At 45.0% G+C, this 25,545-nt stretch overlaps 1 protein-coding gene across 1 annotated transcript in view; it reads right to left on the bottom strand.

Annotated features, from left to right (window-relative positions):
* ADAM12 (ADAM metallopeptidase domain 12) overlaps window positions 1–25,545 on the bottom strand; it is a 356,418-nt gene that overhangs the window by 146,962 nt on the left and 183,911 nt on the right. Inside the window, exon 4 of the mRNA XM_025880175.2 lies at window positions 6,051–6,129. Within this exon, the coding sequence (XP_025735960.1) occupies window positions 6,051–6,129 (79 nt within the window). The remainder of the gene's footprint in view (window positions 1–6,050; window positions 6,130–25,545) is intronic.

Raw genomic sequence — 25,545 nt, 5'->3', positions numbered from 1 at the left:
GCACAAATGTCATGTGCGTTGTCTCCCACAGGCCTTATTAAAAGTAACAATATAAAACATAATCTCCCCTCAGATGTGGCCAGCAAAGGATAAAACCACAAATATTTCAGCCTGTCAGGACAATGGAGAGATAAAAGACAAGTGATTAATTCCAAAATTAAAATCAGCCACTACTCAGCCTGTCAACCAGCTTATGCTGATGGGTGAGAGATGAAATTTTAAAAAAGAGGGTACTATAGCCAAAAGTGGTTCTTATTTTTATGTAATCTTAAATTTAGGAAAATCCATTGTGTGCTGACTTCAGGGGATAAGAAGATGAGTCAGCACATTTCTTTTTTGTTCTCCAGCCTGATTTAATAAAAACAAAACCCCCAAAGCTTTGTCTGTCTCCTCACCATGAAAGACAAGAAGAGGTCATGGACTCCACTCAAGGGGTTTCTGTTGGAAGGACCGGCTGTCTAGGCCTGTGGGTTCTCTTTAGTGGGGAAGACTGTTCACTCCTTACCTTTATAGTAACATGGCTGAAGGCTCAGAACGGGAGCAAAGGAAGGGGACAATGTCGATGCTGGATTACAAGACATGTCATTCTCTTTATAATTGTATGAGCGATATGTGCTTGCTGATTTTGGAGGTTTGGAGGTGCCAGTTAATTTATCCTCCAGTTGCTTCACCTACAAGAACTAGATTCAGAGTCAGATGAAAATCAAAAAACACTTTCATGCTTAATTACCTGCAAAAAAAGGGGCTTCTGGTATATTCTGTTAGAGGCTACAACTTAGGCCTGGGTGGAACTGAAGCATTGTACAATTTCCAACCTTCATCCCTACCACTCCGTTCTTGCTAGCCAAGCCTTGGGGCTCATCTCAGGGAGGCTGGGGCTGCAGAACCCTATTGCTGAGAATACTCCATGGAGGGAGCGGGCAAGCCTCAGCCACCACTGACTGAGGGAGGACAGCAAGCCTAGACTCATGGCCCTTCCAGGCATGGGCTCTCCCTGCTCCCCAATGAACAAGGACCAGGATTGTCAGGCCTGCTTGCTCCCACCTCTTCTCCCTATAAAAGACACTTCCATGCGGAGGAGTGAGGGATGAGTAGAGGGATGGAGTAGACATTTGCCTGTCTATACACTAACCTTGTAGAGAAACGGGAAGAAAGAAAACATAATCCTCCCACTCGCCATGTACACACAAAATCACAGAAAATAGAAAAAAATCCAGAGTCTCCCCACACAGAGATGGCCACTGTTAGCACTCTGGCGCGCTACCATGTGGCTAGTCTCTAAGACGGCTACCTTTGTAGCCTACAGCCCGCACCGTCTGAGTCCCTAATCGTCTGTCTCTTCTTCTCTCTTATCATATTTGTCTTCCCAAATGAGGAAAAAAGGAAAAAAAAATTGCCTAAGAAAAGGGAAATTAGTAAGGGAGATCGAAACCACAACCACAAAACTGGTGGAATAACGTTGGGAGCATATCTTACACATTCTGGGTGTGTGCATGCTAGAAGAGTGCCACTCACCCTCACGTATGATGGGTAATGGAGGACTCAAGCCTACTGTCACTGCATTGCTCAGATCTCTTTTTTTTGTTTCTATTTGGAACAGCAATTACACTGTGAAGACAGCCTTAGTGATAACTATAAAGCATATATTAAATGAGAGCATCCTAGGAGAACAAAGAGAAAAAACCAGAAAGTCAAGTGTGAAATGATGGCGCCAATGATTGGATCTGAGGTCGATCATCAGATCTTCAATTTTTTACCTCCATCTTTCTCCTGGACTCCAGATGCATATACCCGGCTGCCTACTGAACACCTACGCTTGGCTATCCCACTACAGACTCAGTGGGGACAAACCTCCCCTCTGCCTTCCAAAGGCAACAACTGCTCCTTAATGGTGCCAGTGAGAACACACGGCCTGCTGACCGCCTAAGCAGAAGGGACTGAGCACTGTGGGCGACACCCCCCCTCACCCACCGTCACCGGATCTTGTCTCTTCTGCCTCTTCAAGTTTTCTTTACTCTGCCCAGTTCCATCCATTGCAAGGCTACTTCTGTGGGCAAAATCTTCGTCAACTACATTAGGTCCCTAACAGGTGTTCTCGCCTCTGGTCTATCAGCGATTCCGCCAACCTGCCATTCCCCACCCATAAGAGCTCTTATGATCTACATGATAAATACTTTGGATTATGTTTGAAGAAATGCTATCAGTTACAATAATACTTTTCATCTAGAGATACCAATACATAAAATTACATTATTAGATATACTGATGTTGAACTATTTTTGCATTCCTCAAAAATGTACCATTTGGTCACAAAGTAGCTTTAAAAATATGTGCTGGATATGATCTGTAAGTATTTTATTTAGGATTTTTGCAACTCTGTTCATAATTGAAACTAGTCTATAATATTCATGTTGTGGATGCTCTTTTTCTGACTTTTATAGTTCCTCTCTCCTCCTTAAAAAAAGAATTCTCAGGGACTATTTGTTCTTTATAGGTTTGGCAAAAGTTACCTGATAAAATATTTGGGTTTGATATTATTTTGCGGGGGGGGATTTAAAAAACACTATTTTTGATTTAATTTATTTATATAGTTATATTTACATTTTTGTTTCACCTTGAACAGTGTTAAGAATCTACATTTTTAAGAAAATGGTTAGTAATGTTGATAGCATTCCTGTGATTCTCAAAATCTCTGTATGGCAATAGTTATGCCTGTCTTTTTGTGTTCTTAATACCATTGCTTGGAAATTCTTCTTTCTTCGTGATTAGATTTGTTTTTTATTCATTTTACTAATATTTTCAAAGAACCATCTTTTGGTTTGATTCTCTCAATTTTTTTTGGTCTTCCTTTTCACTAATTTCAGCTCATCTTTTAAAATCTTCATTTCTGAGAGACGTATATTTAAATCTCCCTCTCTGGTTGTGGATTTGTCAGTTTATTTTAATTCTTTTGATTATTGCTTCACAGGTTTTGAGGCTATTTTACTGGTACACACACAGGTTCACAGTTATTTTACCATTCTTTTGAATTGTTCCTTTTATCATTAAGTAATCAACCCTTTTATCCATAATAATGCCTTATCTCTTTGCCTTAAGATCTAGCTCGTCTGATATTAATGCTACGACAGCAGCTTTCTTTAGGTTAATATTTGTCTACTATATATTTTCTACTCCTTTCACAATCATTTTGTATTTTGAGTGTGACTCTTGTAAAAATTATGTAGCTGGATTTTAAGTTCTAAGCAGATATTCTGTTTTTACTTTAACAAACAGATTCAATCTATTTACAAGTAATTAGATTACTATGTTGACCCATTTTTATGTAATTATTTTGTGTTTTATATTTACTCTGCTTTTCAAATCCTTTTCCTTCTTTCCTGTCCTCTACTGAGCTGATACACTATTTTTGTTCACCATCGATTATTTGGAATTATATGTTCTGCTTTTCTATTCTTTTAAGGGTTATACTTAAATTGGCACGATATTTATCAAAAGCTAAAGTTAATCTGTATCTGTATTATTCTCAAGTACAATACAAATTCTTAAATTGTTCTAAATCTATTGGCTCATCTTGTCTTAAAACATCCAAATTTAGTCATTATTGTTGTAATTATTATTTTAAATAGCTTACTTAAATTTATTCACACGCAATTATTTTGCTTACTATTGCCTCTGATGTCCTACCCTTGCCTCTTGTGTTCCATTTCTTTCTTCCTGCAATAGCCCCTTTGGTAGATACTCTGTTAGAATTTGAGAATAGTAAATTCTCTTGTCTTTGTGTGCAAATGTATTTTACTATTATTTTTGTAATTTTCCATTGGTTTTCTGAAACTTTAATTTTGTAGTTGCTGACAGGAAGTCTGTTGGCTTGCTTGTCATTTTGTACAAATTGTCTCTTTTTATCTCAGGTGGTTTTACGATTTCATCCTTGGTGGTCTGCAGTTTTACTACAAGCCATCCTGGAGAATTTATTGTTATTCTTCCTGCTTGGGATGCATGTCTTTCTTCAATTCCGGGACATTCTCATCACACTCTGTTTAAACATTGCTTCTTTTCTATTTTCTTTCTTTCTGTATCTTCACTCTGGAATTTCTTTCTTTAAAAAATAGGTTTTATTTATTTATTTATTTTAGAGAGAGAGAGTGCATGAGTAGGGGGAGGGGCAGAGGGAGAGAGAGAATCTCAAGCAGACTCCGCGCTGAGCACGGAGCCTGATGCAGGGCTCAATATCATGACCCCAAGATCACGGCCTAAGCCGAAAGCAAGAGTCAGACACTCCACTAACTGAGCCACGCAAGTGCCCCTTCACTCTGGAACTTCTATTACCTCTATTCTGTTGTCTTTAAAATATTTACAATTTTGTCTGATTTTTCTATTACCTTGCATTCCCAGAGGTGCTGGTTCTCTTATTATTCTTGTCCACCAATGCTCACTTATAATGCTTTTCTCACTGTGTGTTTTGTAATTTTGATTTGGGACTCATCAGTATTCTTCGTTTTTGGCATGGACATCTTGTGATCTGAGCCGTAGAAATATCTCTACAGAACTATTTTGGGTTGGCTTCAGCCCAGGGGACCCAGGATTGCTGATTTGGGACCAGTCAGGCTGTGACTGGTCCCAATATATTTTTGAGGTCAATCTACTGACCGGGAATTACATTTCTATACTATTAGAAATTTAGACACTAGTCCACCCCACTGCAAACATATACTTATAAGGCTAGATGGGGTTTCAATTTCTCCATTTTTTATGAGAGCTTTCTTCAATCCAGGATACCTTGAGACAATTCTCTTCATTGTCCCTTCTCTGGACTAGAGTTTTTCTTGTTCCTTTTTCACAGAGGAGGCAGCTCTCTGGGGGCCCAGTTTTTGTGGACTCTCAGTTGTAGGTGCCCCCTTCTCTTGCCCCAAATCCCAAGCACCAGGTAGCCCTTTGAGGTCCCATGACCCCCAACTCACCAGCCTACTGCTCTGAGCTTACATCCCCTCTTGGTTGCTGCCTCCGAGGATTTCCTGGACTCTCTTTTAAGCTTGACCAGGCATTAACAAAAGTTCATAGACGGTTATATTTTTTCCAGGACTTCTATGTGCTTTCTTCAGGCTGGAAGATCAGTCTGAGGTCATTCCACCAAATAAATTGCTATGAGTCTGAAGGTATAAATTTGTACTTGCCACATGCCAAACACGTGATAAAGAAAACCAGCACTGGCATAGTTCACAGTAGGGAGAGATCCCTGCTGATACGCACAGCTGCTTGAGAACACTTCAGCTATAAATGTAAAGCCTTCCTCTAAGCTAATTCTTTTTAAAACAAATATCCACAGCTTTTTTTTTTTTAACTAATTTTCCTAGTCCTCAGAGGGCAGCAACGCTCTTTAAATCCCTATATTCACACACACAGGCTGAGCACAGGGGGTACCCAGTAAGCACTTGTTAAAGGATCAGATAAAATTAGCATCTTGTCCAAGTTACATATAAAACTTCAAATACCAGGAAAGCTAAAAGGTGATAAAGGTCATATTATAGTAACAACCACAATATAGAACTATATTATTTATGGTGGATTTATCATTTATATAAATAAGCGGCCTATACATTTATTTATGGTGGATACACTTATAATAGGTAGGTTGCATTTCTAATAAGTGGGATACATTTATAGGTTCACCAGAATCAGGTTTCCTTTGAATTTCTTTAAGATACTTAAAAGTGTAACACAGCTAAGTTCAGCCCAGGGATGACTGCTTTCCAAGCCATCTTGAACTTTTGCTACGTTTTCTAGAAAGGATTTGCCTAACTGAGCATCCACTAGTGATTGGAAGGTGGTTTCAAGGTCAGCCATACCTCCAAGGCCTGTCCTGACACAAAGCTGGCCAAGGCCAAGTTTTCCTGGAGCTAGGATGCAATGCCCAAATCCTGAGTGATGCACAGGCTCTTCATGGGATCTAAGTGAAGAATCTGGGCGTGTGACTTTGCTAGGATAAAACAGCTGCAAAGTGCAAGCCCAGATTTGATAGCACAGGATCATGGGGGTCTTGTTGCAGGACTTACCGTGTGATTTCGACTGAGGGAGATATCAGTGCCATCTTGCAGATAATGAGTTTCTGTGAAACTGCTAGCAATGAGACCTCTGTGGAAAAACAGAAAATACACAAAAGAAAGATGAGTGTAACATCGTACTGATAGGTTGCTTGTGAGTTTCTAGGCCACTGGGCAGCCAGCATCTGACCCATCCTTATTTTACAGATGACCCAATAAGGCTCCCAAAGGACCTTCCACCCTATTCGGGAAGGAGGTGGGAGGAGACCCAGGCAGGTGGGATGGGATTCAGACACACGTGCTTCGAACAACAGCGCCCACATTACACGTGGAGCCTTCCCTCTCTCTCCCCTCATTTCCTCCAACACACTCCCAGGTGTGTGCACACCCAGCAACACATGCACGCAAGTGCACATGCACGCTGGAACATGCACAGAACATACACTCTTCTGCAAATTGCATGTGCAGGTTTCTAGGCTGGGAGAATTACCTACCTGCCTGGCTGTCACTAGGCTCTCCCCTCTAGAATCAATGGTGGCACCACCTACTGGGAAAATAATTCTGGGTCCACAATATTGCCCCTGCTGATATTTGCTTGGGTGAGAGAAGCAGCTATTGATACGGAAATGTCAAAGAAGAGCTCAGAACAACAATGAAATGTTCAAAGCAGTGCTACAGGAGGTGAGGAAAAATGATCTCGGATATATTGCAATATCAAATTGTTAAGATAACTTGAAGGGAGGGGAGAAGCCCTCTTTATCCTAACTAAAATTGTATGTGGTCCACTAGATCTTCATGGATGAGAGTCCAGCATGAGCTTCTTTACGCTTTAAATTATTTAGCCATTTCTTTTGTAATATGCGCTATTTTATTCTTTTTCAACAGAACTATGACAGATAGTTCCTGTGCTCTTACTACATGCGAGGTGCTGTGCTAGCTGTGAGGGTACATAGTTAAATAAGGACACTGCAGCCTGGTAGGGCGACAGAGGAAACCCCAGCCAGTGTGCGGAGGGCTGCCACAGAGGTAGGCACAGTCTCACTGGGCGGATGGAACATGGTAGGTGGGACGTTGCGGAAGGAGAAGGCTCCACACAGGGAGCTTGCCCCTGGAGCAGCAGTTGGCCAGACAAAGGAGGGGTGGGAGCAGAAGGGAATTCAAGGCAGAAGATGGCAAGGCCAGGAGACTTAAGGTCTGAAATCTGGGGAGCTGGGTGGGTGCAAGACAGGGAAGGGTCCCTGTGCATGGAGCCTGGGTTGTATCTGCCTGGGCAATGAGGAGTTGAGATCTGTCTTTAAATACTGGACTTTGCAGGAGGTACAGTGCCTGCCAATGAGGCTGTCGGCTCCCCCAACCCCAGCCTTCAGAGAATGCGCTTCACACTGTTGGATGTGCGGGGGGTCGCTCGGCTTCCAGTCCGGAGATAAACCTGGGATCCAAGCGAGCCCGTCAGAAATCTTCCCTACAGCGTGCGGTGAGCTGGGACCTCTGGGAAGAAGTCTTACCTCCTTGTTCTCAGAGCTCCAAAAATATGCTCACTGGGCTTCCCTCAGCCTGGTCCCTGGCTTTCCAAGGATGCTGCCCAGGGGACCAAGCCATCACTTGGCTCTGGCAGTGGGGAGAAAGGGGGGCTTTCCAGGTGTGCGGGGGACCCACTTTACCTCTCCTCTTCCCCAATAAACCCCTCTCTTTGGCTTCAGTTGGCTTGAGTTGGGTTTTGCAACCAGAGCGCTGACAAACAGGGAAGAGACATAAGTGGGAAGTTTTGGACGAAACAGGTAGGAATATTTTCCTTACAGTCCATCTCTCCAGTTTCTCTCCTAGCCACGCCCAGAACTGAAAGCAGCCTCCCTGTTTTAGGGATTTCGATATATTTAGGATATGCCTGGCTTAAATCAGTTAGAGCCATACAGTGGTCTGACTTGTGCTCTGCTTGCCAGCGAATGTTGGAGAAGGGTGTGCCAAAGACATAAAACAGACGATCTCTCACACTCACCGACAAAGGTACGTGGGTCCTCCTGCACCGCCCCCCCCCCCTCAATCTGTACAGATCATGCTGGGGGAGGTTAACCTCCCTGTTGCTTTTGGTCTCAAATCCTCATCTTGTAAGTACCCCTCCTGTGAGCTGTCAGATGACCCTCTGGACAGGCTCACTGCCAGGGAGACTGCAGCCCTGCTGGGGTGGGCAGGGGCAGGTGGGGGAGGTGTGGGAGGCTGGTGACCTTGACCGGGACAGCTACAGGGGAGGCCAAGGAGATGGGGACAGAAAAGGTCAATGAAGCTTTCCAGAGGGTGGCTCTGAAGGGAAGCAGAGAGATGGGGTGTGAGGTCAAGAGGCAGAGGCTTGAGGGAAGAGGGTCATCTAAAGGGACAGGCTGGAGAAACGGGGACAGAGCGGGGTGGGTCAGAGCTGCACAGAAGCCTGCAGGAAGATGCACGGAGCAGAGTGGGCGGTGAGGAGGAGCCAGGAGCTACGGCCTGCGTGGGGCAGGGCCTGTAACAACCTCCGCGCTCCGTGCTCCTGGGGAAGGAGGGGCTGGGTCGGCTCCAAGATCACAGAGAGAGGAGAAAAAGAAAAATGTAATATAAAAAAAAAAAAGAAAAATGTAATATAATTCAAGTTACAATATTATTACTTCTATTATTTACTGCTTGCTCATAATTTTATTATTTTGCTTACACTTTGTTAATACCTTAGTAATTCCACTCTTGACAGTACTAGATTCTTATTTTGAAGGAACCTAATACTAAGAGGAGTAACACACACAGGAATTTGTAGAGAGGTAACTTATAATACAAAGAGATATCATTTTAAGGCCTTCTGACCAAAAGCTAGTTTGAATGGATGTCCGAGAAGAAGACTCACTTCATGTAAGAGAGACATGGAAAATCTCCTAGGAAAGCCAGGAATTGGAGAAGATGAAGTTTTGGTAGACAACAGTCAGCAAACTTGTGGACAAGAGGAATTTTGGGGTATACCAGCAGAAAGATTAACTGTAATGCTTTAAAATGTGACTCTGTACAGTAATACAAAGACCCATGAATACTTCAGCCTTTAAAAACCTACTGCTTTATTGCACTACTAGGTATTTATCCAAAGGATACAAACGTAGTGATTCAAAGGGACACCTGTACCCCAGTGTTTATAGCAGCAATGTCCACAATAGCCGAACTGTGGAGAGAGCCCAGATGTCCATCAACAGATGCATGGATAAAGAAGATGTGGCAGATATATTCAATGGAATATTACGCAGCCATCAAAAAGAATGAAATCTTGCCATTTGCAATGATGTGGATGGAACTAGAGGGTTTTATGCTAAGGGAAATAAGTCAGTCAGAGAAAGACAAATACCATATGATTTCACTCCTATGTGGAATTTAAGAAACAAAACAGAGGAACATAGAGGAAGGGATGAAAAAAAAATAAGATGAAAACAGAGAGGGAGGCAAATCATAAGGGGCGCTGAACTCTAGGGAACAAACTGAGGGTTGCTCGAGGGGAGTGGGTGGGGGGATGGGGTAACCGGGTGATGGGCATTAAGGAGGGCACACGATGGACTGAGCACTGGGTGTTATATGCAACTGATGAATCACTCAATTGTACTCCTGAAACTACTAATACTATGTTAACTAAATTGAATTTAAATAAAGAATTAAAAAAAAAACCCTACTGCTTTTCCCTTGTTGTCTTGATGTCACTTAAACAGAAACACCATCTCAGTCATACTCTGAGCTCTAAAGAATTCTTAAGCATCACTGCAGTTTCCTTTGTTGAAAGAAGGGGAGGCTGGCTGCTGAGTAATGCCCCAGCTTGTCCCCTGAAGCTAAGACATGGATGACACTCCTTTTTGAGTTTTTCTCATAGAATCTGGGAAAGAAGTGGCCTTGAGCACAGGTGCAGGGACAGCACTGCGGGTGTTAGCCTTCTCAAAGGGAGGGAGGCATACAGTTAGAACAGATGCCCAGGCTCCGCGGGCGTGGCCAGCACCCTGAGCTCAGAGGGGCTGGGCAGGCTCATGCCTCAGTTTCCCACAAGGAATTGGGATAGGAGATGGAGGACAGACAGCTGGCATGGCCCCTGGGGCCCCTCTGCAACGCTCAAGCCACGGGTCTGTGCTTCCACATGGGGCTCCAGGAATTGGGGGTCCATGGGCCACACACGGCACAATAGGACCCATCCCACTCTCTGTGCTGACCTCCTCCCAGTGCCAGACGGTCCACCTCATGTTTCCCTTGGGCTGCGAGGAGCTGAGGGCAGTGAAGGGCCTGTCCAGACCCCACTTTGGGATCACGCACTCCCCTGCTTAAAGCCCCAAATGACTTCCCACTGCATGGGGAGGCCTTCCATGCTCTCCAGGTGCTCACAACCTTACCCTCCCAACACTCCGTGACTGCTAGTGACTCTGCTACCCCAGCCAACACTGCCTCCTGGCACGTTCTAGAACATTTCACACCCTATCCCACTTAGAGCCTTTGCATTTACCCTGCCCTGTGCCTGGAACATCCTCCACACGATTTTTTGTGGGGCTGGCTCCGTTTCATCTTTCAGGTATTAGTTAAATGTCTTTGCAGAGGGTCCTTTCCTGATCATCTTCCCAGAAGTGGCCTCCATCACCGCCACTCCCCATATCACAGAACCCCTTTGGTTTCCTTACTTGTCTATAACTTCCTAAGATTCTAAGCCACAGGAGGGCTCTTTGCCCAGTCCAGGCCCTGCGCCAAGCCCTTTATACGCATCTCATTGAATCCTGATAGTGCCTACTATCTGGCTCTGTGGTTTAGGTGCCATTTTTATCCCAGTTTAAACAAGGAAACAGATACCGGGAGGTTAAGTGACCCAGCCAGGCCCACCCCATCCGTGGCAGCGCATGAGCGGTTTTGGTATAGAACCTGCGCTCTTAACCACTGTGTGCCACTAGGTCTTTACAGGCTGCTCAGGGGCTGTTGTACTGAGTGTCTGCAGCAGGTGCTGTGCTAAAGGGCTGGAGAAGCATGTGTCAAGGGTAAAAACACATGGGCGGATGGACGGATGAGTGACTGAACTTCAGGAGGATGCTGCAGGCATAGTCTTTCTGTCTAGGGCTATCCCCTCCCAACGCAGGTATCCCATGTTTCATGTCTTTCTTAGGGACCACGACTTGCTGAGGAACCACGGTTGAAACAGAGAATGTGCTCACTTGAGGCTTTCTAGGATGTGTGTCTAATTTAAAAGGGCTAGAAGTCAAAGGTCCCTTGGGAAAACAGAGGGGCAGTCGGACAATGGCCATATTGGAAATGCAATAGCAATGGGCCCATTTCCTTTAGATTTCCCCAAGGAGAAAATCCAATTAGATGGATGCCCTGTGTCAGCAAATGAAAACAGAAGGTGAATGCATAATTTCATGAGAACTGCTTATTAGATGAGTTGATCTAACACGGAATCCTGTTCCTCTCTACAGCAGAAAATAAAATGCCAGGAGTTGATTTTGCTGTTCTCCATATGTTTTGCTATTATAAGTGACACCTCAATATTCTCTCATATAATACGTTTTGTGCTGGGCATCGGGAATAAGACACCCCCCAAACTCACCTTCTGGTGAAGGACAGACCCAGAGAGTGAGGAGGGCTCCATGATGGAGATATGCCCAAAGCACTGGGGGAGTTCAAGGAAAGGCCTCTAACCCAGAAGCCAGCCCGAGGGATGTGGTACCCAAGTGAGTCACGAAAGATGGGGAAGAAGAAATCAAGTTGAGAGGGGATGGTGATATGGGAAAGGGAGAGGAATGTGAAGCGGTGTGGAGTTGCAGGTGTTGGGGTGTAAAGTTTGTAGTAGGGAGACACACTGTTGCTCAGACAGGCAGGCTGGGGACTAATCCTACAAGCTGCAAGTGTTGCTGACCTTATTCCATGCAATGGGGAGCCATTAAACTTCGCAGTGACCTGAGCAGACACAAGCTTTGGAGCTAAAGGCCACTCTGACAGCCATGTAGATAATCCTTTGGGGGATAAAAACAGGGGCGCCTGGGTGGCTCAGTCAGTTAAGCATCCAACTCTTGATTTCAGCTCAGCTCTTGATCTCAGAGTTGTGAGTTCAAGCCCCACACCGGGCTCCACGCTGGGCATGCGGTGGGGGGGGAACCCAAAAGAAACAAAGGCAGCAGGAAGCTGGTGTGAGCATCCAAACAAATGACCAGACCAATATATGAGCCTTTAGGATGGGAAATTCAGATGAGGGCACAAGAATTAGGAACCTCGGTTGACAAGTGAGACGGGTAGTTCATACAGGATGGGAAGGAGATGGTACGTTCTGTCTTGGCCACGTCGAATGTCAGGTACCTGGCAGACATGCTCGTGGATATCCAGCAAGCAGCTGACTCTCTGAGTCTAAGGTTTAGAGAGTGGCTTGGAGTGAAGACAGAGATGGAGACACTCAGACAGCACATGCTTTCTTTACAGGAGAACAGGTACAATCTCATCCTTTCCAGTCAAGCACTGTCTTTTCTAATTTCAAAGTCTTTGGGTATATCTGGCTAGAAATGATCATTTATGATTTACATTAAAACACTGTGATGTAGATAATGCTTTTCCTTATAAAATACCTTGCCTTTCTGAAATGATTTGTGTATTGAAATAAAAAAAAATTACCCCCCAATTGCCTTTTTTAAGTTAGTATAGCAATGATCCCACTTTAAATTTACTATTATATAATTTAGTTCTATAGTTTGAATGAGATGGATTTCATCGAAATGACATATTTTATTCCCCACAGCGTAGGAGAGCTGGAAGAAACACCTACTTATTTTTACTTCTGGGATCGCTTTCTCTGTCCTCCCTCCATTAACATCTCTCCCGTGTTCTGCCAGGACTCTGTTAGGGGCCTTTCCTTGCTCTGCGTTGTTTCTTAGTGACTCGGTTTCTCTTGCACTGGGTAAGGGGCAGAAACTACATCCCTAAGCTAGCAAAATGCCCAACACACCAAAGTGCTTAATAAACCGATGACAGACACAGAATCATTAGTATAGAGAAGCAACCCAGGATGGTTGGACAGAATGTGTTCAAACTAATTGGATCAATTAAAAAGAAAAGAAACGTGGCCCCAAAACGTGGTCACCGATCCTGGAGGGGGTCTGGGGTGGGGGACAGTCACATTCACTCCCTTGTTATTTCAAGAATTCTAAATGCTGTCAGGTCATCAAGACCAACCTTGACAACTTGTCACCAATTTCAATCTCAAAACTGCTTAAATGAGGGAAAAGAAAGCTTAGAGATTGGCATTAATCATTTAGAATATGAAAACTCATTGATGACATGTCAACTTTTTCCTATTATTTCTTTGAAGACTATACATATGGTTTAAGGGCTTAATTATTCTGTGCAGCATGTTCATGCAAAAGCATCACAAGACAGCTCTTGTTTGTCAATTACACTAGCAGGCACCACGGATACTCTGCAGTTAAATCGCACACACACTCGTGATCTCTCTAGCAAAACCCATTTGGTATTCAGAGCATCCAACCAAGTTTTTTGCTGTAGATTTACTTCGCTACAGGTTATTATTCCACAAATTACCAAATCATTCATATATAAATTTGGGTAATGGTTTTCTTTACAAGAATTTGGAAATACAGCTCTGAACACGTTCTTATGAGGAATAAACCATCTGGAGCTTCAACAAAATATAACACATAATAAAAACCATAATTAAAAATCATGATCAGGATTTTCCCAGTTACTAAAATGAATATCCTTTATAAAATGATCTATTCCTCAACCAGAGCTAAATAAATACAGAGAAAAGATCGAGAGGAAAACCAGTATGTATCCAGACGGGATGCTGCACACACTGAAAGTAACTCCTAGTTTTCCGTGAAAACTCTGCAGTGGCCGGAGTCACGGGACTCCTCACGCTCATATCATTGGCTCTTCTGGGCTCTTTGATGGGGAGATCAGACAACTGAATAATTCTCTATAAAGACAGTGCATTGAGGTATGAAATAGGAGAAGGAAAATGCAAATAAGAAAACAAACCCAAGACCTGCTGTCTTCTATGTCTCAGCTTTGCTGGAACTTCCTTCAGAGCCTCGTCCTTGCAAATAGTTATGCTTTTTGTTTTCCTTGTAGGGAAAGTCATCCTGTTAAACAAATGATGCTCTGGGTTCTTGATTTGGAGACTGAAAGCAAAGCCCTATCCCAATGACCATTTATGACTTGTCTTCACCAGCAATGCCACCTCCCTGCTGATGTTTGCTTATGGATGTCGGGCCCTGGGACACCTGGGTTTCAAGGGCACTTTCGAACTTTCTGTTGGTAGAGAGCCTGTGGTGTAGAGGCTGTTACCAACTGCCCGGCAAGGAAGAGGGAAACGCACAGAAAGGTTAAGGGACTTGTCCAAAGCCCCACAACCAAGCCGGTGGAGACTGAACTTGGCTCTATTTGGCTCATCCTAACCACTGGTCAACCCTGCTTTGCCAGGAAAAAATGTCAGCACATGATTCTTAAGGTTTGAAAAATAAGTACCAGCAAATCATATTGTATCTTGTCCTGAAATAATTGTTTCCACCCTACAAAACGGGGCTTATGCTGTTTCTATAGCACTCCACTCAATTTAGCTACAAAATTCAAATTATTTTTGGTTATAATTTTGGTATTTGGGATCCTATTTCTAGCTGTACAACTGTAAGAACAATGAAGCATTTACATCTGACGTTCTTTTGTTATTCTCTATTTGCTAAAATACTCAAAATGATTAAGCAACTTTTCCCCCTCAGAATAAAAAAAAGTTCCCTTTCCCCAGCTCTTTCTCATTTAGTTTCACCAACTATAATAAATAAAACTGTTGAGACAGCACTTTGGAAACCGTAGGGGACAATTAAGTTCCCTGCAAAATAGTCCTTAGTGTACTGCTTCCATTTTGCCACAAATACACAGAATTTTGGATTAAATCATGGGGCATTTACACTGAAGTATGTTATTCCCATCCCTTGGGGCTCTTCAGATGACCCCATCCATCCCCAGAGTGAATGGGTTATAGGTGTCGCCAGGAACAGCTGTAGACTCGGGAGAGATGTGGGTAAGGGTGGGGGGCCGTATTTGCCGGCTGCATTTTCCAGGTGAGACATAAGAGCAGGTGAATGATGAAGGGTTCCTACTGCTGTGGCTCCTCAGCTTCCTTCCACAAATAAAGATTCGTTTATTTATTCGTTATTTATTTTAGAGAGAGAGCAAGTGGGGGGTAGGGGCAGAGGGAGAGGGAGAGAGAGAATCTCGAGCAGGCTCCCCGCTCAGTGCGGAGTCTGACACGGGCCTTGATCCCAGGACCTGAGCATCCTCCATCTTGACCTGAGCCAAAGTCAAGAGCCAGATGCTTAACTTACTGAGCCACCCTGGCGCCCCTCAAAGTCTTTTGAATGTGGGCTTATTAACTGCTCTGGGTGGTTCTTGATGGGATATGACTGTCTTCAGAGCATGAGACTTATCAAGTTTAATTAACATATTTTTTTAAAGATTTTATTTATTCATTTGTCAGAGAGAGAGAGAGCACAAGTAGGCAGAGCGCAGGTAGAGGGAGACAGAGAAGCTGGCTTCCTGCTGAGCAGAGAGCCTGATGCGGGGCTCGATCCCAGGACCCTGGGATCATGACCCAAGCCAAAGGCAGACGCTTAACCTACCGAGCCACTTGGGCGCCCCCAGTTTAATTAGCATATTTTTTAGAAAAATAGGGCTGTGAGACAGGAAAAGTTAGAAACCCAGCAACCCATTCATAAATAAAGCCCCCTAACCACTTTTTGCAGATGGGATCGCAAGACTAGATTTTATAGGTTAGCTTACATGGTCCTCTTCAAACATTTCTGCCAACACAGGTAAAAAAAAAAGCTGGGTTTTTTTAAGCTTCAGAATTTTTTTCTTCCTCTGAAAAATAAGTTGGCCACAATAGCAGCATCAGTTGCTAAGATTCGTTTGAACTCCTACTAAGCAAAAGCACTTTATGTGCATTATTTTATTTAATTTTTACAACAGCCCCAGTGGGCTGATTCCTGTTTTGAGATGAGGAAACTAGGATCATATAGGGTTTCAGCGACTTGTCTAGGGTCACACAGCCAGAACTGGGCAGACAGTCTGACTTCAGAGCCCAAGATCTTATTGCTATGCTTCCATTTGCCTTTACTGCTCATCTCTCTTTCGAGGGACACGATATTTAATATGCCAAATCCTGAGTCTGAAAACAATTAGAAAGAAATTGTAGTTTGGGTTGGGTGGGTCTATTTCCCATTTACTGCTACAGGTTTGAAATGAAAAGGAGCGATTAGGGGCAGCATGAGTCAGGGTTCTGTTTACCTCTAGTCTGAAGAATAATTACCTATGCGGAGCTGTTTTGTGTGTGTTGGCGTAGAAAAGGTTGTCACTATCCCATACAGAAAGGTGAAAAGTTCAGTAAGGTAAGCGAATGAAGAATGAAGCCCATTCACATTTTTTAGTTGGTGCTAAACATTATCTGAAAACAGTCGAGTAGGTTTGACACCAGAAGTAAAGTCGACCTTGACCCATGTTCTAATTGCCCATCATGCCCTATGATGGCAGTGGTATTCATGGCTGCAACTCACTGAGCATCCACCCGGTCTATGATGGGGCAGGGTATGTTCTAACTAGTGGCTCTTTAAATCTTTACCAGGACCATTTCATAAATGCAGAAACTGAGGCTCAGAGGTGTTGAGAAGTTTGTCCAAGGTCACAGATGGATCGAGGAGTAATAGAGTGAGGTTGTGAGATGCTGTCACACCTCACACTCAGCCTTTGGCCGTCACCTGTACAGGTTGTGAGATGCTGTCACACCTCACACTCAGCCTTTGGCCGTCACCTGTACAGGTTGTGAGATGCTGTCACACCTCACACTCAGCCTTTGGCCGTCACCTGTACATGGAAAAACACGCATGTTTCCATCTCCTCCAGCCCAGCAAAATTCTTGGTGGATTATTTTAAGGAAGGCAGGACCCAATGGCACAACCGAATAGGGTGCACAAGGGGATGAAAGCCAAGGGAAGCGCCTCCGAGTGCTGCAAGGGTTGGGGTGGGTCCTCCTTATTGACTTTGGAGGCCCTGTCTCCTGCCTGGTTCCTAGCTCCCAGAAGGCTTCCAGTCAATATTTGCAGGATGCTTGGGCGACTGTATTTCCAAGTAATACAAATTCAGACAAGGAGACAAATCTATCTTCAAAATATATCGTTGGCAGCAGCACAGCCATGGTGGCTGAGGGCAAACCTGGTTCCACCTTTTTCTTCTTTGTGACCTGGGGCATAAAATTTGACCTTTGTTGTGTCAGAGTTTCCTCATCTAAAATGGGGCTAATAGGACCTACTTCATAAAGTTCTTGTGAAGATAACAGATGTTAAATGCTTATACACATGCCTGGCCCAGATTATGTGCTCAATAAGTGGGAGCAATTATTAGGATTCATAAACCCACCAGCTTCTGTCCCACTTACGCCCCATCTCCCGGATCCAAGTCACCATCTTCTCTGAACTTCTGGGACAACCTCCGCAACAGACTCCTGTTTTCAATCCTGTTCCATCCCCAACCCTTTTCCACACAACAGCCAGAGTCAAATTTTTAAAACAAAAATCAGATCATGTCATTCTTCCACTTAAAACCCTACACTCCCTTCTGACAAAGCCCAGAGGGCAGTTAAAATCCTGGCGCGTGGACGGGCCCCGCCTCCCTGTTCACAGGCCCAGCTCACCTCACTAAGGCTCTGGGGCCTTCCTTTGATTTCTCAAGGCCTCCACCCTTCTTATCTTGCTCTGGAACATTCTTCCCTCTTCCCCTGCCTTGGCCAGCTAATAGTAACCCTCACCCTAAACGACATTTTCTGGAGCAGACTTCTCTGCCTGCCCCTTTCCACATCTGGTTCTTCTCGTAGCCCCTCTTGCAGGGACCTGCCCTGTTCCTATAGTGCTCACTGCCCTTCATTGCTTATTGGCTCTGTGACTTATGCGTCCTCCATTAGGGCAAGAGGCTCATCTGTCTGATTCCCACTGCGTCTTCAGCCCTTAGGCTAGGGCCTGCAACCTAACAGTAGTCAATATATTTTTTTAAGATTTTATTTCTTTATTTGAGAGAGAGAGAGAGATATCAAGAGAGCTGTACACGAGCAGGGGAGAGAGGGAGAAACAGGCTCCTTGCTGAGCAGGGAGCCTGATGTGGGACTCGATCCCGGGACCCTGGGATCATGACCTGAGCCAAAGGCAGACGCTTAACTGACTGAGCCACCCAGGCGCCCCTCAGTAAACATTTTTTTGAAGGAAACCTAATAATCAAGAATGAGAAAACTACATCAGAGGCATCATAGACAATACAGTCATTACTGATTTGCTGCTCTTTTAGGGTATGAGACGTTTCTTCCTACTCCCCAAAACAAAACCCTCCACCACCAACACCACAACCGCCACCAAAAACACACAAAACCTGATAGATAAGGATACTTAAGGTTCCATCACTTAGAACAGTTCTAGCCTTTTGTTCGTACTGCCGAGCAAATAAATTGCCTTTTTTTTTTTTTTTTTTTTTATTTTTAGGAGTGCCTTTTCTCATTCTTTAGCATTAAAAAAAAGGCTAGGCAGATTTGGAACCACCAAATCAAAACACCTTTTAATCCATGGACATAGAGCTTTAAATGAAAAGTGAAATGACTCTGGTATGCACGGACCTTCCCAACACCAGCTGGTATCTGAGAGGCTGCTGGTGTGAACGGGCATCTTCCGCGGAGCCCCAGACTGGGAGTCTGGCCACCCTGCAGGTCTGATGACCTGGTAAGCTGTTTCACAGAAAGCTGGATGTAGCTCAGCCCGTTTTCCTCACCCACACCGCTCGATGAAGAACTTTTATTAATTGGTGCTCTGAGGCAAAAGAGGGGATTTTCTTGGCCCCAGAGGAAACCAGCCAGCCAGCTCCCAGGCAGACTCGCAGACTGACCAGCTGGGCTCTCTTAAAAATTGACCCACATTGAACCAAACTCATAGAATGTGTGTTAGATCAAATTTGTTCCCTTCTGCTTACTCAAAGACAGTTCTGCTCTGCAAATTTCCATTCCATCAGTGCCAAGAGATAGATGCCACGAGTGACCTATGGCAGGGGAAAATACCCCTAGCTTCTCAAGTTTTCTCCACCAGCCACTGAACTCCTCAGACCTTCTTGCCGACACTACTAAGCAACAGACTGTGGTTCTGAAATGAATGTCTTGCTCCTTTTTTTTAAAAAGGGCCTACTGGCTGTGAACCCGGGTGTTCAGAGCCATGGTCCGGAAAAGCACACCCTCGTTCCCATGATGGCCACTGCCGTTGCCTGCTCACGTCCCTGAGGCTGAGTCACAGAGATCCCAAAAAAGCCACAGATTTCTGCCGGCACCAACAGGCACCGATGTCTGTGAGAGATCCGGTTGAAAAGAACGGGTCTTTGGGGCAGCGAAGGGCTGTAAAATGTAAAATTGTAAAATGAAACCATAAGTCCCATCTGAATTTTGGTTGCTGTGTTCTTCATAGGAAGTATTCTGTTTCCCCAACCCCCCCCCTTTTTTTTCTTTTTAAAAGAAACCACAATAAGAAGTCCTTGTAATACCCAAGGTGAATATTTCTGATTCTCAGGAGCTGTCCTCTCAATGTTTACCTGGATTAGCAATGGGGCTTTTTTTTTTTTTTTTTTTAATATCTGGAAGGGTTTTGCATTTTGACCTAATGCCTTCAAGAACCCCCAGGGAAGAACCAAAGAGCAGACCCCAGTGACAATGGGCCATTGATGGATTTCTCTCCAGGATAAAGGCCAAACCGATCAATATTCCCGCAGCTGGGCCTCTGAACTACTTGCCTCCTCCTCACGGGCTCTCCAGGGGTAAATGGGCACTTTTCATGGTGCCTTACTTCCTATTCAATTCCAGCCCCCAGGTTTATGAAGAGTTTGGCTAATTCCTACAGCTGATTTTCCAGGAGCACTGAAGTGGCTGAGTCAGAACGTGGCTGGGAGTATTGGTTCCTGCCATCATTCTTACGACAGAGTGATATGATAGGAACTACCTTGTTGATTTCGTTGACTAATACCATGCAGGCAAACTATCAACCTAGGACATGACAAACAGAGATCTTTAATGAGCGTCCCAGACTCAAACTGTAAAACTGATTAAAAACCATGACAGGGTGCTGAGTTGGTTCATATCTGATTAAAGCAGGGATTCACTACATTTATGAAAACCGGAGCCCATCTGCCATCAGCAATCCCAGTGTATGACTTGCTTGGCATCACAGTCGAGACAACACATACCGCACTCAGCTAAGACAGCTCTTTCCGCCCCAGATGCACTTTCTGTAACCCTAAGTCTCCAAGCTGTGTCCTGGGTACAGGGCAAAAATGGATACCTACTGCATGCACCCAATATAGACCATTACTTCACTTCTCTGGACAGGCTTCGGGCAGAAAAAAGACAAACATGCTTCCAACATTTCTGGCTGCCCAGTCACGGATCTGTTTCTCAGATGACAATATTGTGGTTTCTTTAAAAAAGGGAACACAGAAGAATACTTCCTATAAAGAACCGAGCAACTAGAATTCAGATGGGATTTATGGTTTCATTTTTACACAACAATCTTGCACGCAAAGTTGGGGATTGGGATTACATCATATGTGCTACTAAACTCATATTCTAAAAACATGCTCCAGAAAGGAGTTCTTCATTAAAAGCTGAAATCTTTCCATGTGTCTGGGGAAAGAAACAGCGGACTATATTGAGGAGGAGGAAGGCACAGCTTAATGATTAAAAAATGTAATTTATGGCGATCTGCTTCAGTAATCTTTTCTAAAAAGTTTCACAGAAAAACAATACTATAATCACCTACAAGCTTATTGAATTAATCAACACTTCTCGGGGTCAGAAAACAGTGATGTATCCTGTATGTCAGAAGGCTGCAGAAATGGCTCAAACTAGGAAATGTATAAAGGGTCAAGTCAGTCTCTTGACTTTTCCCCATAAGGGTGGGTGTATCCAGAGGGAAACAATCCCACCTCAGCTCCCTGGGGGTCACTGCGGGGCCCAGGACCTGTGGATCTGGACCAGCTGTTATCTGTACCGGTCCTGGGGAATTATTACTCATTTTGCTGGATGTGACAGGGGCACTGTGGTCTCATAAGAAAATTCCACGTTGTTTCAGAAAAGCATATTGACATGTGGAGGGGCGAAATGACATGGTATCTGGTGTCGGTTTAAAATGACCTCTGAGAAGGGGGTGCTGCTAGAAGAAACAGGAATGGCCCGTGTTTACACGGCCTGACTCTGGGTTACGGCAGTGCGGGCAGGTCTCTCAAGCTCGGCTCCGTTGACAGGTGGCACCGGGGAACTCTGGTGGAGGCTCTCTTGGGCCTGTGGGATGCTCAGCAGTGTCCCTGGCCTCCACAGGACAGCAACCACCCCGAGCTGTGACAACCCAAACTGCCTCCAGCCACTGGCCCATCGCGCCTGCGGGGCTGGACGCCCTCAGTCGAGAAGCACTGTGATGTGGGAGCATTCATACCCTACTTTCTCTTCTCTTGAATACATTTAAAAGGCTTCAGAATAAAAGGCTTTGAGGTTAATGGAGGAATAAGAGTGAAAAATCATGGTGCCGGTGAGTCTCTTGGAGAACATTCCTGAGGAGCTTGGCCACTTTGGTCTGGGCCCAGACACCAGGGGAATTTCGGACTCCAGTCCTGAACACATAGTGGGGTGTGGACCCATCTCAGGCCAGGGATTCAGCCCCTCGGGGGACCTGGGCCCAGGAAGGCATATTGGAAAAAAGCAGCATTATTAGTCAGTTATGTTCTATCCCATTTGCTTTATCCTTTGTGCTGGCATGGGCTCTCGGGGGCTCACTTTCTCCCTCTCCACTCCCCCCACAAACCAAGTGACGGTAAGTGTCACACACCATGGCCCTTCACCCCTAGGTACTCTGCGGTGTATTTCCAGTGAGTGGACACGTCCCCCCACGGATCACGGGGCAGCTCCCCCACGTGAGTAACGACACCAGTGCGGGGATACCCTCCTCCAGCCTCATCCACTTTTGGGTTCACATCCTCACGTCCACCGTGGACTCAGTGATGCTTTTTGCAGCGTTAGCCCCCCTCCAGGACAGGATCTGGTCTAGGATCAGGTATTGCTCTAGGCAGTTATGTCCCTTTGCCTCTTTTTACTTTTTACCAGCAATTCTGAGAAATAATTCACATCCCGTACTATCTACCCACTCAGAATGGGAGTTTTAGTCTATTTACAGAGTTGGGCAACCATCCACCACAGTCTGATTTCAGGACATTTTTGGCCTCCCTTTGCCCTTGACCCTTCTTTACTCGTCACCCTTAGCCTCCTTGAATTTAGAACATTTCTACTGCTTCTCTTTTACTTGTATGATGTTTAATAAAATGCTCCTCATGTGGGGTTTGCCTGCTGTTACCTTGTGACACAATGAGGTTATCCATTCTCAAATCAACTACTTCCTACCCGACGCTCTGTATCTCAGGGTATCCCAGGGGAGACACGTGGTGTCCATCTGTCCCTCCAGGCTGACCGCCTGGCTAAGGTGCTGCAGGACGTCCACACTGTACAATTACACCACTGGGTGCTAATCTAGGGGGAAATCTGGATGAGGAACAAGGTATTTGTATGATCTTCGAGTGTCTCTGCACAGACAGCTTATGATTTGGAAGGAGAGAAAACCAAGAAGTTTCTTTGGTGCCACCTGCCTCTGCTCACCGGCACAGCCCCTGAAAGGTGCTCTTTCAGAGCTGGCTGGGAAGCTGGCCGTGGGCTGGCTCGGGTCTACACCGCCGTCCTGCCCAATCAACCCAGAGGTTGGCTGCCTGGTTGCTCGTAATCTCCTGGAACACAGCTCATTCACTGTGTGGATGCTTTATAGTCCCTCCAGGACCTAGGAGAGGAAACGAACGCATTTCTGGAAGGAAGAAGGCTGTCTTAAACTTCCCCAGAGGCACCTCACACGTGGGAATGAAGACTAGCCTGCCAGCCTGCTCTCAGCTCAGGTGGCCTCACAATCGATGTGTCTGAAATAATCAGCTCAGCTGTGCTGAGCCCGGGGTCCCCCCCAGTGGCTTCCACTTCTCGTATGTTCTGCTTCAGGCCTTTCTCCCCATTCCTGAAACTTCCACAGGACGTGGAGGCGGTTCCGGGGAAACTGCCTGTCTTCTCTTCCAAAGTGGGAAGGTGACCCGGAATTAGCCTCTGACAGACTAACAGGGAGCAGGAGATTGACGGGGGATGAAGTACAACAGGTGCTTCACAAGGAATTGCTTTCTCTCCAGGCCAAGGCAAACCCTGTCCTGTTTGTTGTGCTTGACACAGCGGAGTGCCACAGATGTGGGGGTCTGGCCCCGGCGAGCAGGGCATTTCTGCCCAAGACGTGTGGGCAAGGGGGGACCAGGCAGAGCCACAGGGAGAGGTGGAGACCACCTTCGGAGCGAGTTCTGCAAGAACGATGAGAAACACAACGGCACGGCCTCCGATGTCTTCTCACAGGGAGCCCCGTGAAGCAAAGAGAACGGCACACACAAGCAGACGGAGTATTTACAGATGGGAAAGAACACCGTCGGGTAGAAAACGCGACCTTCAGGAGAATGGTTTGCCCAGAGGCCATCAGGCCACATGGCCAGGTGCTTAGAATTTCAACTTGCCTTGGCCTTGGCCTGCCTGCTCATGGGGCAATGTTAAAAAATATTATTATTGTTTAATTGTAACAATAACAATTGCTCAGAAAATAAAAACCGAAACAGGCAAACCATTGGAACACCAAGAAGAGATTTCTAAGGGTTTTTATTTTAAACATATGTTCCTAAAACAGCCTGTGAGGAGTGCCAAAAACACAGCGTCGAGTCTGTTTTCCTTTTTCTGTGTACAGGGTTTGCTTTGGAAACTGCCTATAAATGCCCTAAAACTTTTTCTTTCATCAAAAACAATTGAGGAACAGGACAAGGAGTTCTGAGGCATAATCTACTGATTTCATTCAAGTGGAGTGAGAGGGAAGTGATGTCTGTGTGACATGGACTGAAGTTATGGTGGGGAGCTGTCAGGAGGAGGGTTTGCTCACCCCATCGGATTGCACAGAAGAGGCATCGCATCGTACAGCATTCTGGAAAACCAGCTCAGCCACTTGGCTGCCCTGCACGCTGGTGGCGGAGGGAGAAGAAAGGCTCTCCCTTCCCATTCTGGAATTCCATGAGGGCCACGGCATCATGCAAGGGACCCCACATGGCATTCAATCCCCAGAGGCTGGCAAGAGATTCTATTCCCTTCTTTTTGGCATATGGGCCCTGGAAGGTCTCTCCCCAAAGCTGTGTGATGGAAATCCACACTCCCTGAGTGCGAGCTCAGCATAAAGAAATGGCTGTCCTCACCCTCAGCCCACACACCACAGAGAGCTTCTCCAAGGGAGTCAGTTCACTGCGGTCCTCAGGCCTAGGGTCAAGGAACAGGGTGGCTAATAAAATAAAACAGACCACGTACCGAGTTAACTCACTGATGTCACTGAGCACACATAACAACTGCAGAACAATCCCAAGAAAGCTAAGAATGTTCTTGGGGACTCCGTCTGAAAGAGCATCATGAGTTAATGTGCGTTCAAGGCCTCCGTGGGCCCCCACTGCCCTTTGTTTCAAAGATTCACAACTCAAGTGAGAAGGGTAAACAGTGCTCTCTGCCCAAAGCCATGATTCAAAATTCTGGCTTTGTTATCCTTCAGCGTGGGATTAATTATCACAAGGCCTCGTAGGGGATTCATTTATATATGATATAAAGTAGAGTTTACTGTCATTTTAAATAAAGACACTGGATGAAATTTAAAGCATACGAAGGGTAGAAAGAATATAAAACCAGAAATGGCAAGACATCACAATTCTGAGGAGAATTCTGAATCATGATCTGGGGCATATTCTATCTGGTGTTCAGAATAAGTAAACAGCTGAGTTAAGTACATCCAGTATTATTTTATTTCAGAGTAATATCATTCTTTTGTTTCTATTGTGTAGGAAGCAGTAGTGTAACTAAAATATAATAATCATCTTTTGGTCTAAAAATAATAACCTTATAGAAAAGAAACTGGAATAAAAACTTAATTCATAAGGGTTTTTAACAAAATCTCTCATTGTCTCCTAAAGTATGGAGGTTTACATGATTAAATGTAAGGTGACTCTTCAATATGGTATCAGTGGATCATAGAATCTTTCCTCCAAGTGTTGACCACCAAAGTCCCAGAGAGGAGAAAGTATAGAAAGAAATCTGCAGTCATGACTCCTAATCTTTCAGAAAAGGGGTCCTTTCATTTAAAAAAGAACCACCCTATTTGAATAATGCTACAGTGAATCTGTCATTGCACCATATTTTTAGAGCAGGGTTGTGCTATGCAGAGAGAGAGGGAGAGAGAGAGAGTAGGACAGAGGGAGACAGAAGGAGGGAAGGACAGAGGGAGGGAGCGAGAAGGGGGGAGGAAGAGGGAGGGAGCGAGAAGGGGGG

The sequence above is a fragment of the Callorhinus ursinus genome, unplaced genomic scaffold (assembly GCF_003265705.2).
Source record: "Callorhinus ursinus isolate GAN/ISIS: 27379988/994484 unplaced genomic scaffold, GSC_fseal_2.0 scaffold58, whole genome shotgun sequence".
NCBI classification, from domain to species: domain Eukaryota; kingdom Metazoa; phylum Chordata; class Mammalia; order Carnivora; family Otariidae; genus Callorhinus; species Callorhinus ursinus.
The sequence above is the reverse complement of the archived record's forward strand: the minus strand, read 5'-3'. Positions and strand labels throughout refer to the sequence as shown.